This window comes from Plectropomus leopardus, chromosome 11, assembly GCF_026936395.1.
Source record: "Plectropomus leopardus strain MGB_pleo_1.0 chromosome 11, ASM2693639v1, whole genome shotgun sequence".
Lineage (NCBI taxonomy): Eukaryota > Metazoa > Chordata > Actinopteri > Perciformes > Serranidae > Plectropomus > Plectropomus leopardus.
The window spans coordinates 13,025,796-13,041,496 of NC_142186.1; the positions used below are offsets into that span (position 1 = coordinate 13,025,796).

The 15,701-nt window shown below is 39.6% G+C and overlaps 1 protein-coding gene across 2 annotated transcripts in view; it reads right to left on the reverse strand.

Annotated features, from left to right (window-relative positions):
* The window catches only part of triob (trio Rho guanine nucleotide exchange factor b), a 118,096-nt gene that overhangs the window by 29,458 nt on the left and 72,937 nt on the right, over nucleotides 1-15,701 (reverse strand). For both annotated transcript variants that reach the window (XM_042490614.2, XM_042490616.2), the window contains 20 exons: nucleotides 13,459-13,654; nucleotides 12,185-12,351; nucleotides 9,556-9,675; nucleotides 8,434-8,532; nucleotides 8,223-8,315; nucleotides 7,831-7,980; nucleotides 7,555-7,669; nucleotides 7,222-7,337; nucleotides 5,552-5,674; nucleotides 5,006-5,200; nucleotides 4,398-4,513; nucleotides 3,706-3,772; nucleotides 3,250-3,359; nucleotides 3,036-3,105; nucleotides 2,757-2,846; nucleotides 2,477-2,569; nucleotides 2,197-2,308; nucleotides 1,643-1,833; nucleotides 1,231-1,332; nucleotides 19-158 (listed from right to left, as the gene is read on the reverse strand). In XM_042490614.2, the coding sequence (XP_042346548.2) occupies nucleotides 19-158; nucleotides 1,231-1,332; nucleotides 1,643-1,833; nucleotides 2,197-2,308; nucleotides 2,477-2,569; nucleotides 2,757-2,846; nucleotides 3,036-3,105; nucleotides 3,250-3,359; nucleotides 3,706-3,772; nucleotides 4,398-4,513; nucleotides 5,006-5,200; nucleotides 5,552-5,674; nucleotides 7,222-7,337; nucleotides 7,555-7,669; nucleotides 7,831-7,980; nucleotides 8,223-8,315; nucleotides 8,434-8,532; nucleotides 9,556-9,675; nucleotides 12,185-12,351; nucleotides 13,459-13,654 (2,465 nt within the window). The remainder of the gene's footprint in view (nucleotides 1-18; nucleotides 159-1,230; nucleotides 1,333-1,642; nucleotides 1,834-2,196; nucleotides 2,309-2,476; nucleotides 2,570-2,756; nucleotides 2,847-3,035; nucleotides 3,106-3,249; nucleotides 3,360-3,705; nucleotides 3,773-4,397; nucleotides 4,514-5,005; nucleotides 5,201-5,551; nucleotides 5,675-7,221; nucleotides 7,338-7,554; nucleotides 7,670-7,830; nucleotides 7,981-8,222; nucleotides 8,316-8,433; nucleotides 8,533-9,555; nucleotides 9,676-12,184; nucleotides 12,352-13,458; nucleotides 13,655-15,701) is intronic.

Here is a 15,701-nt window from a genome sequence, read left to right on the forward strand (position 1 = left end):
GAGTTACTGTTAGCTTACCGTCTGCCTTTATGTTTAGCTGTGGTGGCTTTAGGGATGTGGATGGGCTCCTTCAGAGCTCCACGCAGGTGGACAGTTCGCTCCTGAATGACCTCCCGAATGTGTTTGATCCAGTCCTGCTTGTTCTCAATACTTGAAGCCTGGGACACAACACATGATCGGGTAAGACGAAGGTTAGATTTACAGGTTCCAGTATATACAGCTGTTATGTCTGCAGCGTAGCCAGGATCTTTTTTACCCTTGCTTTTTTATAAACAGACACAACATTACATTAACAATAACACAGCAGAGAAAAATAGAAGCCATTGCCCTGTTCATTTGGTCTGAATGAACTAATTGTTGACTAATACCACAGTATGGGGTTTAATTTAGCAATTATATACTTCAGTCTGATCCCACATGAGTGCTTTGATCCCTGCAATCTTGTACTGGAGTCACATGTCCGTATTCAGACACAATGTGAAATGACGACAACTATGTCTCCTAAACTCCACTTAGGGTTCCACAGAGAGATTATTATTGTCAGACATGTGTTTATTTACGTCACAGGGCCAATGCAAAACTGTATTTAGCATATGACTACGCTTGTCAGTGGCTCCTCTTCCTCCTTCACTTAGCAACCAGCAGCACCAAGGCTGCTGTGGTACAGTGTTACATAAGACACAATTTAAGATGGTCATCAGAAGTTATGTAATAAGACAGATAGCTGTACAGCACACATTCACACATCGTAACACATTCACTGAGATCCACAAGTTTTTGTCTTTCTCTCAAACACACATACACACACAAACGCACAAACACACACCCTGCATAAAACATTGCTTGTGACTCACTGCATGAGAAGTTGCTTGTGAGTTTGATTATGACCCATCAACTGCTATGCTAATGTCTCTGTGTGATGAATAGCAGAAAGTAACACTCCCCTACAGGGAGTGAACTTTCTTGGCTGAACAGAGGGGACTATGTAGGATTTAGTGGGGGTGGACTACATGGAGTGACTCTTCTTCCTTATGTGTGAAGAACTTGACTCCTCCTGCAAAAGGGGAATCATATGGGGGTCTATCTGAAACTTAAGACAGAGCCGGAAGAGAAACTGAAGCTCCTTATGAGGAAAAAAAATAGTTCCTCATTTATGTCAGATACTGCTGTAAAATATTTAAAATTAGAGAAAGCTGCAAAATATGAATACAATGACCAACATGTTGATACCTTGAGGACAATCTTGTTGTCGGATGTCGGGGTCCTGCCCACCCACAGGGCAAACTTACAAGGATCTCCCTCCACATGCTCTGTCACTCCAAGCTCTGATGTCTAAAGGGTGTGAATAACATATCAGCAAATTTACAAAACACATAAGCACAAAATAAAATGCAAATACAATGTGAAACCAAAATAAAAACAATGTTTGTCAAAGAGGTCCCAAAAGCATGGATCAATCCTAAACCAGACAAGGTCTTAAAGGGGTTCACTGATTCAATAAAGAAATCCCATATGATATTTCCATTGTCATCATTTATGAACATGAGCTATGAACTCTCTCAAAGCCAGAAACCAGAGAGATAATTCTCTGAAACAATCTAAGCTGAAACAATATGGTCGGATTAAACAGCACATTACTTACAAAGAGCTTGCTCTTATACAGGTACTTGCTGCGCCCGTTTGAGTCTTTGACTTCTTTGCTGAAGACCAGGGACATCTCGAAGAGGAAGAGGTGTCTGTCGCGGCCCTTGCGGATCAGAGTCTTGGGATCCCATACCTGGAACGACTCCTGAAGTATCAACTCTCCCTGGGAGTCAATGTTGCCATCAAACCCTGAAGTGGTGAAGGGAGTGGAGGAAAGGAGCTTTTTAGGGGTGTCTGCAAGTGTGTACTGCACAGTATGTACTAACATGTTTGTGGGCTGCTGGCGGCAGGAAGTTGAATGAAGTTCCTGCTGACTCACACTTGAGTACTTTGTGCCAAATGTGAGTGACCTGATTACATTCACACAAGCGGAGTTAAAGTTCAGATTAAAGGAAATATCAGACACTCAGATGACACTTAGTAAGCACTTGTACAGGTGACTATCAAAAAGAAAAAAAAAACGTAATAGCTGAATTGTAGAGGTGTGTGTGTGTGTGTGTGTGTGTGTGTGTGTGTGTGTGTGTGTGTGTGTGTGTGTGTGTGTGTACCCACCATCCAGCATAGAGAGGTGCATGGCATCATTGGCTCTCTTGGGGACACTGAGCATGACTTCAAGACCATCCTTTATCTCACCTTTACCTTCCTCACAGCATGTCAACAACTCCTACAACAAAAGAATGCAAATGGAGACATACACACAGTTAAAGAAAGAAGTAAAGAACACATTCATTTTTTTGCTAAACGACTAAATTCCTACGTGTGCATTTTACTCAAGTGAGTAATTATAAGACAGACATTCTTCCTGTGACATTTATTTAAAGGCCTGCTGTACCTTGAGAAGGAGCTGGTATTTAGTGATTCTCTGGACTGGCTTGATCAGGTAAGATGAGATGGAGTTAGCCAAGCGATGTCTTTGCTGGATTTCCTGTAAATCAAAGCGGAAACAGACACAGGTCTTAAAGAAGCAAGCACCTTCATCATTTTCACTCATGTAGTGACGGACACATCTTCAGAGATAGATTACAAAATGTAAAAAAAAGGGGAAAAAGTCACTGATCATAACTGTAATGACGCAGCAAATTAAAAAGCAAGCAGTATTGGTAACTACTTACATCGAAGTAGGGTCCAGCATGTTCCAGGATTAGCTGAGTGGAGTCGGGCTTGTTCTTACAGTAGTTCACATACATCTGGAACTTATCAGCCTAAGCGGGAAAATTAACACCAGTTATTTACGCACAAGTTACCAAGAGTCTAATATGCAAAATTTTCTACAAGTCTAACAAGCTGTATGTTTTGTTATTGAAATGAGTCATATAGAAAACAAGCAGATGAGAACACAACAAATTAAAATAACCCTTTAACAATAATGTTATTATTAATATATCTCCTACCCAAGTCACAAAACAATGGCCGACGTCCTCTGGAAGCTGCTCATACTTCTCTAACTCCTTCAGGAAGATACTGTATAGAGAACAAAACATTTACAGGAGGACCAATCAGAAGCCGAGGAGCAAATTTTGTTTATTCAATCCTTCTGAAAAGATAATTATGCTTAAAATGTTTAATCTTAAACTAAATCAGCAGATGTTGATCTGCTCCACTGACTTGTGATGAAACTCGTAGAGGTCCTGCATGTTCCCAAAGATGATGTGTTCCTTGTTGACAATACCAGGAGGAATCTCCTCCACGCCACTGGTCATCTCCCATAGGTATGTCTGCACAAACAAACACACACACACACACACACACACACACACACACACACACACACACACACACACACACACACACACACACACACACACACACACACACACACACACCAAAGCAGAATTAATGAAATATCTGGAAATCTGAAACATCTGAAGAAAAGGTGTACGCTATTGGAAAAGTATAATGTAACCAATTCTAAAGGAAAATGTTAATGCAATATCAGAACAGCAGATAAAAAGTAACACTTGAAAATCACAGAGGGGACGATGAAGAAGACTAAATTTGACAACAGTCGATTTACTGCAAGCCAGACAACACCTGATTGTGTAAAATACAATATATACTTACATCCATACACTCCCGTAGGTCTCTGACGTAGGCTTTCTCTGTCTGAATCAGCTCAGCCATTATAAATCTGAAAGGACATGCACGATGGGAGAGGACACACTCATGAAAATGGTCAGGTGCTGTAACTGACCAAATACAAAAAAAAAGACCTGTGGTGAAGACTGGTATGTGCAAAATAAAACAGAAATACTTAATGCTTAAAAGATTTTACTCTGCTTTACAGTTTCTTCATTTTTTGTAACTTTTGCAGCAGCACTGTTGCTGTATGTGGATGAATTGAAACTCCATTATAACTCACCCATGACTTGTGAACACATGTACTGTATGAATTCTCCCCATAAACCATTTATCACCAAAGATACTCTGTACAGCACAAGTTACATTACTGCTCTGCGTCCTCTCGCATGCATTTCATCTCCATTTGTTTATACACTTGATTGAATTTAAGATTTCAGTTTTCACACTGATGTGCTAATGTTAACTGGGTAATTTGACATTAAACTCCACATTATCACAAACCCAAACAATCTGAAATAAAAACCTTTTTGATTGGACTGAAAAAATGATATGTTTTCATATATTTGCAGGAAATTCCTGAATTATTCATCGAAGCCTGTGACAGAAACCTTTGATGTTGAACATCAGGTGGCGATCAGGAGAGAATGTGCAAGGAAAATGTGTGTTACACTTACTCTTTCCTTCGAGCTGACTTCCTCTTCTCCTCATTGAGTTCATGGGCAGCATCCCTTAACTTGACCTCCGACCCCGGGGCACTGGCTGGGATGATGTCCAGTTGCAGCTCTTTACTCTGAAAAGGAGACAGTGGCTTTTATGTTGCGCACAGCAGCCACAGTGTTCATTCACTTGTCAACACACCACTGTGTGACATATTTGCTTTCCCTTAGCACCAGTTCATTAAAATGAACTGTTGGGAGATGGAGTTTAAATAGGGACATGAGTGATATTCACCCTGTATCACTCCAATATTTGACCAACTGCTGCAAGCTCCTACTTTTGAAACTACAACAACATTACAGCCAAAGGTAGTTTGTATGATTAAATTCATCACATAAAACATGACTTAGTTATAATCTCACACTAAAAGACGAGAGGCCAAGATTATATACGTAATTTAAACTCGACGGTATCAACATTTGAATCTTTCTACGGCATGTCATTACTTAGCATCAACTCAAGGTTTTAGAATAAATCATGTGAATAGAATTTGTCGAAACACATCAGGAAGAATAGAGCTGATAACTGTATTCTTTTTTGATTTTTATCAATGGTGTGCACTCACTGCCTTGTTGGAGTCCGAAGAAATGCCAAGTGCTGTTTCCAGGCAGGTTCGGTATTTGTCCATGCGGAGAGAGAAGTCCCTGTAGCGCTTGTCCACTGAGGACACCCATTTCTTTATCTCCAGGGCATGGGCGTGGCCCTTGTCACAAAACCCATCCGCCAGCTGGATCAACAGCTTTACCCGCTCTTTGGTTTGCTGTCAATAGAGAGACATTTAGGGAGGGGATAGAGAGAAAAGAGAGGTGGCCCGCAGAGAGCCAGGACCGGTGGAGGAAAGGTACATAAGAGAAAGAGAGAGGGAGAGAGTTAGGAATCAGTGTGTTGCTTGATGGACACAATAGCTTGTTCTCACACACAATAACAGTGACACAGCAATGAGGAAAAGGGACAATACACTGCCCTGGGAATGGGCCTCACAGAGGAGCGCGCTGTGCAAATGCGCAACACAATGCAATGAGCACAGCAACAGGCACACAAATACAAACATTCAGCCTTTCTTTTCCACCTACTTTCTAACAGCAATTGATAGTCAAATACACATACATACCTTTGCTGTGATCTGGAAGTCTTCGTGCTCTTTCAGCAGCTCCTGTGTGTGGTGAATGCTGGAGCCAGTGGATGTGTGTGTGGACAGGTAAAACTCCCCAGTGTCATGGATCCACTCCAGGGCCTGAGGAAACAACCAATCACAAGTGAGCACATTTACACTGCAGGGATTTTAGGTAAACAATTTAACACAGTCTATATTAACTACCCAAATTTGATGACCTGGTACAAGCTGATACACTTGCGGGTTTTATAACTACAATAAAATTACAGCCAATCAGGATTTTGTATACTTACTATCATGAACTTCATTGTCTTCTGTCTAGCAGGGAATTCATTTAAATTTTAATCTGTCAGTGTTTCGTATGTATGGTATTTTCCACTGCACAATTTATCTTTCAGAACACCTTCATACTGTGCCCCTATCACATTTATTCAAGATTAGGAAAGGTGAAGTCCATATTTTTACAACAAAATGACACAAAAATTAGATCTTCAGTCTGTTACCACCTAATTAAAATATGTAACTGATTCATATATTTTAAGCATTCAGTTTCCAAGGGTCCTACTTAGTTTCTATTCTCATTCATGTCTGTGTACTTTATAACTGGGCCTGCAGGCAGTGACCAGCAGTGGCAGAACTGGTCCAGTCAAACTGTGAGACCAGAAAGCATTTGTGCCCTGGGGATAAAACCTGGATCGCCCCAGAATAGCCATGTCCTAGAAACATCTATGATGTCATCAGATTTTATTGGCTAATCGCACTGCTGTGTGCCTCCGCTGTGCTGTCCAAACACCACAAGAGGGAGCAAAGTGTCTGTATTTAAACAGCCTTAGAGCTGGTCCATAAGGATTTACTTAAGAGCTTAAGTGTCACAGATTTTAACTTGCTCTGGCTTCTTGAAAATGAAGACTTTCCTGCAGTCAAATTCATGTTTAAATAAAACACTCCAGATGTCAGTCTGTGGAGTCTGACAATGTATTGGCTGCTAGTGACAGTGACAGTAATATCCAAACTCTGTCCATCTCATTGGTACTTTATCCTTCAACTATGTCTGATTGGAGACTTGTTGACTGAGACAGATTGAGTGTTTTTGTGACTTGACCTATTGTCCTACCATAGATCTCTTATTCTTCTAAAACAAACAAAAACTTTACAATAAAAATGCCAGTGGTTGAAACATTCTGTACTTCCTTAAGAGTAAAAAAAAATGAATGGTTGGAGACTTATGTTTGGCAATGCTCCGTAGCAAATGTAGTGTTTAAATTTACTGGGCCACATAATGATAGCCGTCTTTCAGACTGTCATTGTTGCAAATGTCTGCCAGCTTACATCATTTCCACTAAATTTGAAATGTATCATTACTCAAAAAAAAACAAAAAAAAAACAGACTGCTCGACTTCAAAAGAGAAAAGAATCAAGATGGAAGTTGCAGCTGTATGCTAACAAGTCAACTTGCTGACTTAGATCCAATTCAAACAGGAGTCAATCATCTCACAGGGAGGAGGATTATTCTCCTTACTGTCTGAATTGAATGACACACAGTGTACCAATCTGCTTTGCCTTCTATCCGAATTATGCTTTTTGCAAGTGCACACACTACCATTCAGTTCAGTACACACGTACACACGAACACACATACACACACACACACACACATAGGCACAAACCTGTTTGGCGCTGCGTTCAAACACAACATATTGCTGGCACTGGTCCAGCCTCCGTTTCCTCATGGTCCAGAAGTGGAGAACTCTGTTCTCTCTCTGCAGCAACTCATTCAAGATATCTGATGAAACAACACAAGCACCAAAATACATGCATTCAGTGTGTGTGTGCATTACTGTGCATCAGCATTACACAGGAAATATACTGAACACCTGTTTTATAATTCTGTGGACAAATTAGGATAGAAAAAGTTGAACAAGCTAATAACAACTTAATAAACATCTTTGTTACAATAAGATGCATGAAAGAAATGGATAAGTATTGACCGCTCTACTTACTCTTAACCTGAGTCTCTGGAGCTTTGACGTGGGACAACATGCCGGGCATGTTGACACTGTTCCTGTGCAGGTACTTCAAGAAGACATCAGCATTACGTCTGGCTAATGTGCAGGCCTGTAAGTGGCAGAAGAGGAACAGATGTCACTTACATTTTATATATATATATGTATATATATAAAATAAAATACTGACAATGGGCTTAGAGACTCACAAATAACTAGTGATCTGACATGTCTTATCTTACATATAAATTGAAAAAACATTTTCTTTCTCACCTTGAGGAAGGCCTCTTTTTGCTCCAGATGTTTGCTGATCATGGGGGTGACGTGATCCGACTCACTGTTGGGGCCTAGTTTATCAACACCTCCACACCAGTCTTCTTCTCTCTTATACTCCTGCTCCAGGCTTTCTAACACACTGCACACCTGAAACACAGACAATAGAGTACATAAAACTACTGCACAATGCAACAACAACCTTTCCCTGATCTAGATTTTCATGAAACCTGTGAAACTGCACATCCAAGGACATTTTTTTAATCATTCCTTGGCTTTCCAAGTCTATTGATGTTCACAAAGGGGAATGTAATTCCTGTTGTCCTTTTTTAAATTCATTTTTGCACACCCGGTTGCATTGGTGGCACCCATTCCCTTACACACACAAGTACCTGTTCAGAGGTCTTATAAAAGGCCACAGAAGCATTAACCAGCTTAAGTCGGTCCTCCATCTTCAGCATCAGTTGCTGCCAGTGGTCTGCCACCTTTAAGTCAAATAAAACAAATCAGTTTACCAACTGGAGCTTAAACAAAAGAACAACCAAGCTACCTACATAATTATTGATGATTTCCCCCAAGAGATGCATTATAACTGAGCAATACCTTTTCTGCACAGTCTCTGATCATATCCATGTCGTAGTGGTTTGCCTGGAGTAAAGCCTCAGCCTTCTGCTGTACCTGCAGTGCACTCTGATGGGTTTTCTGCATGGAGGATAAGGGTGAGATAAAGGAAAAAGAAAAAACAAGTGTCATACCAATCTCTACATCACAATGATTGTTTTGAAAATACAACCCCAGCTTCCTGTTGGACCCTCCAGGGCAGTTTGTTAGAGAGTGGAGAAGTGGGGAGAAACAGAGGAAAGGCTAAATAAATAAAAGTAGTAGCTGTGTCATAAAGAGTGTCCTGGGGTGAGCATTTTGGAGAGAAAATGAGATAGGGAGGTGAAAAGGACAGTATCTGGTGATTTTTGTGGCATAGCAGTATGCCTGAGAATAAGGCTTTTGCTCCTTGCTGGACTCAGAGCATGAAAGGGAAAGAAAACAGAATGCGATAAAGAAAGGATGAAGGGCTTCCTGCCACCTTTGGTAATGTCTGCAGCACCTGCTGGGTAATATCAAGGAAGACATTCCCATATCACTTGCTCTTTTCTCACCACGCGAGACCCATTGTGCATTTCAGGGACTACAATTGTGGCATGCGGGTTAAAATTCAAGTCTCACATAAGCAATAATCATATACACAGCTTTCTTCTGAGCGTGCATCTTGGTATGTGTGTGAGCTCTGTAGAAGTAGGTCAGGCACAGGCCTGCATTAAAATGAGCCAGACTCGACAGAGTTCAAAGGAAATGCACCCTGCATAATCAGTCGTAAAAAGACGAAAGGTAAGCAGAGGGAGAAGAAAGAGCGAGGTAGAGATATTTGTTATTGATCATTCCATTTCATGTGTGACTTGTGATGAGAGGGGGAGGTGGTGGAGACACATATAAACCTGAGATGAGTTTTAGAAAGGAAAAGGTTGAAGGATGAAGGGTGGTAAAAGATGAGGAAGATGCAGAATTTAGGAGGCAGACATGTACCAAGACAAAAATGATAAAAGGGAATAAGAAGATTTTAGGATGAGGGAAAAGAAAGCTTCAACTGCAAGTACAAAGCACATGGACATCAACATGTTGCTTCTAAAATCTCCATGAAGGCTGAAAAGAGAGCAGGAAGAGGAGACTTACCTCTATCGCATGTTGAAATTGTTCATGTTCCTTCTGTAGCTGTTCGGCTTCTTGTAATGAACTGGCTGTGATCAGACCGGCATTCAGCATGGACTCGCCATTTCGGATCCAACCCAGCACCTAAAAAAAAAACAAAAAAAAAAACACACACACACACACACACACACACACACACAGATACACATAGAGTTTAGTTGTTTATTAACTTTTAAAACTAATTGGAATTCTTTTTAAATAGAATCAATCAAACTCAAACATAGACCAAGGTCTAAGATGTTTCCCAAATTTCTCAATATTCTTTGTTTTTCCATCAGCTCTAAAGCATTCTCTCTCCATGTATAGTTGTGTGTGTGTGTGTGTGTGTGTGTGTGTGTGTGTGTGTGTGTGTGTGTGTGTGTGTGTATGTGCGTGTGTGTATAATTTTATCACCACCTCCTCATTCCTTTACATCCTAATAATGTTCCAGTTTAAATCCCTTCACTCCTACAATTTTATCCTGCATACATTTTATCTTGCACACTTTTCACCATCTACCTACTTCATCTTTTTACTTCGTCCTCTCTCCCCTTTGTGCATAATCTATTTAACTGCCACATACCCTGCCTCGCACACACGCTCCTGGACGAGCACAAAATCACATTTGCTCATTGTTTTGTTGGCCTAGTTCTCGCTGAAGGGCATGTTAAATACAGTCTGTCACCTCTCTCTTTCTGACTCAGCATGCACACCTGCTGTGTGGGTGATGGGCAGAACTGCAACTGAAGCTTGGCTATAAAAGTGATGATGTAACACAACTGTGTCTCCTCAGCAACTTCAACAGAGCCTATGTTTCCATTGCGCCTGAGGCAGGACGCGTTAGGGTGTTAGCTGCTGAATATCAGAGGAGTGGTATGAACACATGATATAATTCATGGACAAAATGCTGCAACATCAGGCATAATGAGCACATGTATGATTCATTAGGGTGGCATGGCATCCCTTTAGATTTACATAATATATTCCAGTATGTCATCATCACTTTAATGCACTTGTTTTATCTTAGTTGCTCTATCTATAATCCCTATCTTTAAATGATGCTATTTCATAATGGCATGCAGAAAGCAGTTATAACAAGTCACATTTTCTCAGTTTGGGACAAGACAAAATAACGGAAAACACACTATAGCAATTGAAGTACTGTACTAGCCAGGGTCGAAAGATATAAAAGAGCAGCAGAAATATACAACCTACAATTAGCAGATTATGGTTGTGTCTAACTTTAGCCTAACAGGGTTGCAGAAATGTTCCAGGATGTAGTGCAGGGGGCATAAGAGCCAGGCTTTGTCAGGGAAAGTAAGACTGATGCAGTGTAGATGTATTTTCCTTGGTAATCTGAGAGAATCACGCAATAAAAACATGCTATATTAGTTTACTACGTGTACTTGAAGTGGTTTAAAAGTATTTGCTATCTTAAAAACCAAAAGCCACTGCTTATTCTAATTTATAAATTACTATCAGCTGCATAGACATGAATAGATTTCTGTAACAGTCCGTAGCTGTATATATGGCTCTGCCTCTCCGTGGGCAGATGAGTAAAAATAACACCATCATCATACTGGCATCACACTATCATCATACTGTCAGATCTGTTAGATTAATACAATGGCAGGGCATCCTCTGAAGTGTTTTGCTGCAGTTTTCTCTGGGTATCATTTTGGTTATTTTAGTCTCAATATCATATCTGCCACCACTTTTGTTGAATGTTTCATTAATTCTGGTGCAAGTTAAAACAGAAAGCTTGTAGTTATTCAGCTGCATCACTATAATAACAGGCCTAGTTATGAAAATTGGCTCTATGTTTGTTTTTGTTTTGCTTTCAAACATCAGTAGGCTGCATTTTAAACTTGCTATTTTCTTGCTGTGATTTTTTTCAGCTACTGAGTGAATACTCACGAGTAGAATCACGAGTCAACATGTTCTTCTCTGACACAACAAATAAACTAAGAAATTCTATCTTTTTCCCATCCCATTAAGTCAGATCCTCTCTGGCCCATTTGCCTTTTTTTCTAACAAAAAATTCCATTCATCTCCCTCTCTCTTTAAACCTTGGCTGAACATCCAACCAAACTGTATCATTCAGACTGTTCTCCAAAGTCACAAAGATATGCAGACAGAGAGAGAGAGAGAAAGAAAGAGGAGGGAGAGATGTTGTTGACACAGGATGAGTCATCTACCCATGGTCATGTACAGACAGGACAAAGTTCAGCCTTTTAGCACTTCAACACGCTCTGTTGTAACGTCACAGTATGCTGTGGCAATAAATTGTCAGAATGGATTTCCACTTGTCAGTTTGACCTCAGCACTTCAGATAGCTCGCGGGATGTTTATTTCTGAAATACAGCACATGTGAGCATTCATATATGAACACATTTTCACTTACAATATCTAAATACAACGTACTGTATGTTTGAAGAATATGTTTCAGCTGTTTAAAAACAGACTTTGTGAGCCTAATACAGGGATAATTCTTTCATAAGTAGAAAAACCTTGCCGTTTGGTAGCTTGCTTTTTAGACTGCTTTCAAAGTCTTAAAGCTGTGTCATTGTCTATACTTATTATGCTCTTTTGTCCCTCTCCTTCAAGTACGTACCTGTTTGACTTCAGCCTGCAGATGCCTTAACTGAACACATTGCTCCAGATGTCTCCTGTGCTGCTCTGCTGCCAGGTCCAACTCCTGCTGCTTCTCATGGAGAAACTCCAGCAGGTCCTGGACCCTTGTGGCCATGTCCACATCTCTGTCGCACAACAGCTCCACACCTGAGATAGACATTTTATCAGGTTACCAATAACCATATATTTTGTCTATTTTCTGTTTATGTTTCTAGTTATTCACTCATTATCACTTCCTGTTACTGTCAGGGGTAAATGGAGATTGACGTATTTAGCAGTTCTGTACACATCCCTGCTGAATCCACAAACGTTATGTCAAATTTAAAGCAAAAACTAGTTGACTCATTGATTCGCTGGTCAACAGTAAAATAATTGCCATCGATTTTAATAATCATTTACTCAGCTCAGTAATTTTTCATGCAAAAATTTCAGGAAATATTCTTTTTGGCCTCTCAAATAGGGAGATCTCCTGATGATTTTCTCTGTTTTTTTTTTTTTAAAATCATATTAAACTGAATATCTTTGAGTTTTTGACTGACAATACAAGACATTTAAAGACATCACTTAAGATATGTTTCACTATTTTCTGACATTTTATGGATTAAACAATAGTTGAATAATCTAGAAAACAATCGGCAGATTAATCAACAACAAAAATAATTATTAGTAACAGCTTTAGTGGAATGAAAGGGAAAGGTATAAAATATCTATGTCATGAATGTACTTTATGTTACCTGTATAGAGTAGCAAAAGCCGGATGGATACAGATTAGGCATTTTAAAAATTATTCATATAGAGATTTCAGCCCAGATCTTTTTCTTTTTTGACAAATTTAGCATTGTCATAATCCGCTTTCACATTTTAGTTCTGCGTTCCATTGCAGCATTGTGTGCCACTTGTGACGCTAGCTGCAAAGTTGGCACTGGTAAGTTATTGGCAAACTACAGAGGAACAACTGCTACCATTAAGGTAGCCATGCAGCTAGCAGCAGCAGCTGAGCTGGCTGACTGCAGAGCCAGATTTTTGCATGATGTCAGCGAAATTTGTACTCTCCTAAACTTTCTCACAGACCTTTTGGCCAACAATCTTTTTTCTGTGCACATTAAATTTGAATTACACCTCTATTTCTTTAACATCAGCCTTACCATTCATATTACAAAATATGAGGAGCATAAGGTATGTCAGTGGAACATTTAGTCTGTGCTTAAAAAAGAATACTTCACTGTTATTTCATGTTTCTATTCCCTCACTCACCAGACGCCTGGACCTCTGTGACATACTGCAGCAGCTCTTGTCCCTGGTGGATGACATCAAAGGTGAGGTTGTTCATAGTAAGTGCTTTGTCTGCATGATGCTGTAGCCTCTGCTCAGCCAACGTCAGGTCCTCTGTGTCAAAGTCACTCATCTGCTGGGACAGTTCCTCGTTCCATGACTCTAGGTCTGAGATGATCTGATGAGGGGGACAGAGAGAGTGAGACAGAAAAAAAAGGTTAACTCATGTAGAGAATTTGAAAAAATAGGTAAATAAACTTTTAACTCATTCACTAAAATTACTGAAAGATGATATAGAACATAACAAAAATAAATTTCTAGTTTAAAATGATTTTGCTTGCATTTCTTTTTTTTCCTTTAAAGATTTTTGTTTTTTTGGCATTTTGCCTTTATTAGATAGGACAGAGGATCGATAGCGTGAAAGGGGTAGAGAGAGAGGGGATGACACGCAGCAAAGGGCTGTGAGCTGGAATCGAAACTGCGGCCGCTAGGACACTGCCTTCATATATGAGGCGCCTGCTTTATCTACTGAGCCAATGGACGCCCCTTGCTTGCATTTCAGACATCATTTGACGGTCAAAAGGAAAAATGGGGGGAGAGATAGATTATATGATATGTGTGACAAATCTCTGAATTTGATCCCAGGAGCAGGTTTTATGACGCAAATACTACACGGCTAAGATAACAAGATGTCTTACAATAATTATTCTTCAGCACAAACTGGACTGTATATCACAGCAAAAGTCTTTTTTTATTATCATATACCATATTATTTGATGATTAAGAGGATTTTTGAATACTAAGTCAGACAGTTTAATCGCTGTGACCCAGCACCATGCTGACTGCCATAATAACGGATAACATATTACACTGGTGATGCATGGCTGGTAAAGCAGATGTACTGAGATGTCAGTGCTCGTCTCTGACTGCCCACACAGACTGAATCATGATACTAGGGGCACCTTCATCCTGGCACCATCCAGCTCTGCCTGTCAATGGTTTTCTTCTATGTCTTTTTTTAATATTTTAACTGACTCAGGAAGTTTAGTCTATGCTTAATTCAGAATCACAACCTCTTGCTCTGGGGCATGTGGAGTTACCATATATTTTGAAATAGTGGCTGAGGCTGGCTTTTTTTTTACTGTACCTGAAGAGAGAATGTTACAAGAAAACAAGAAACTGGTGTTAATTACAATGTGCCATTTTGTAAGTGTAAGTACTGTATGTTAAGTGTATTTCAAAATAGTTGACCTATAAATGTAATAATCCCTGTGATTCGCTGTTTGACGTAGTGCATACTGTCACTGCTATGTGATGTTGAGGACTCCCTCTCCTGCAAGGCATTTACAGTGCAACATCTGCAGAAAGTGTAAAGTTTCATTAACAGCAACACAGTGAGCAAAGATGTCAGATTAGCTAGATACCATCAGAGGTCATTTGTGAGTGAAAACAGCTTTTCTGTCAACTGTATGGCATATACACTGATGGAATGTAACTAAGTACACTTACTCAAGCACTGTACTTAAGTATAAATTTGAGATACTTGTACTTTGCTCGAGTCTGTTCTTTTAATGCCACAGACTTTTGCTCCACTACATTTCTTTTTTTTTTTTTTCGATTTTTCTAGAGAAGGTACTTTTGCTTTAATACTTTAATTACATGTTCTTGACTACCTAACTATCTAATTACTCTTACTTAAGCAACATTTCCTACACAAGTCGTACTTGTAACAGAGTATTTTTCAAGAGTGGTTTTAGTACTTTTACTTAAGTAAAGGATTTGAATAATTCCTTGACCACTGGGCATATATTGTACCTAAGGAAATAATGGCATGAAGAAGATGATTGTACTGAACCTGTCGTGTGTAACTGTTGCATAGAAATTGGTACTTTAATTATTTTACTCCTTTTCCAATGCTTTATTTAAGATTGGACTCTTATGTGTTGAAATAGACTGAACCACTAGGTTCTATGAGAGGCCTGGTGTAATGTGACATTATATCACAATGTCAGATTTTATTATTGACATTGACCATTCTTTGGCTATATCTTGATTCACAAAAGACAAAACTGATCAAATTGCATGCTCTTAACTACTTTAGGGACATGGGAAAAAGTCTGAAACAGTTTGAACCTCGTGTCTGTTCTACATTCAGCTGTTCTGTAACCTTATAAACTAATGGAGTTACCATGCCCTGACAACTGGACATCTATTAGAGTTAGTGA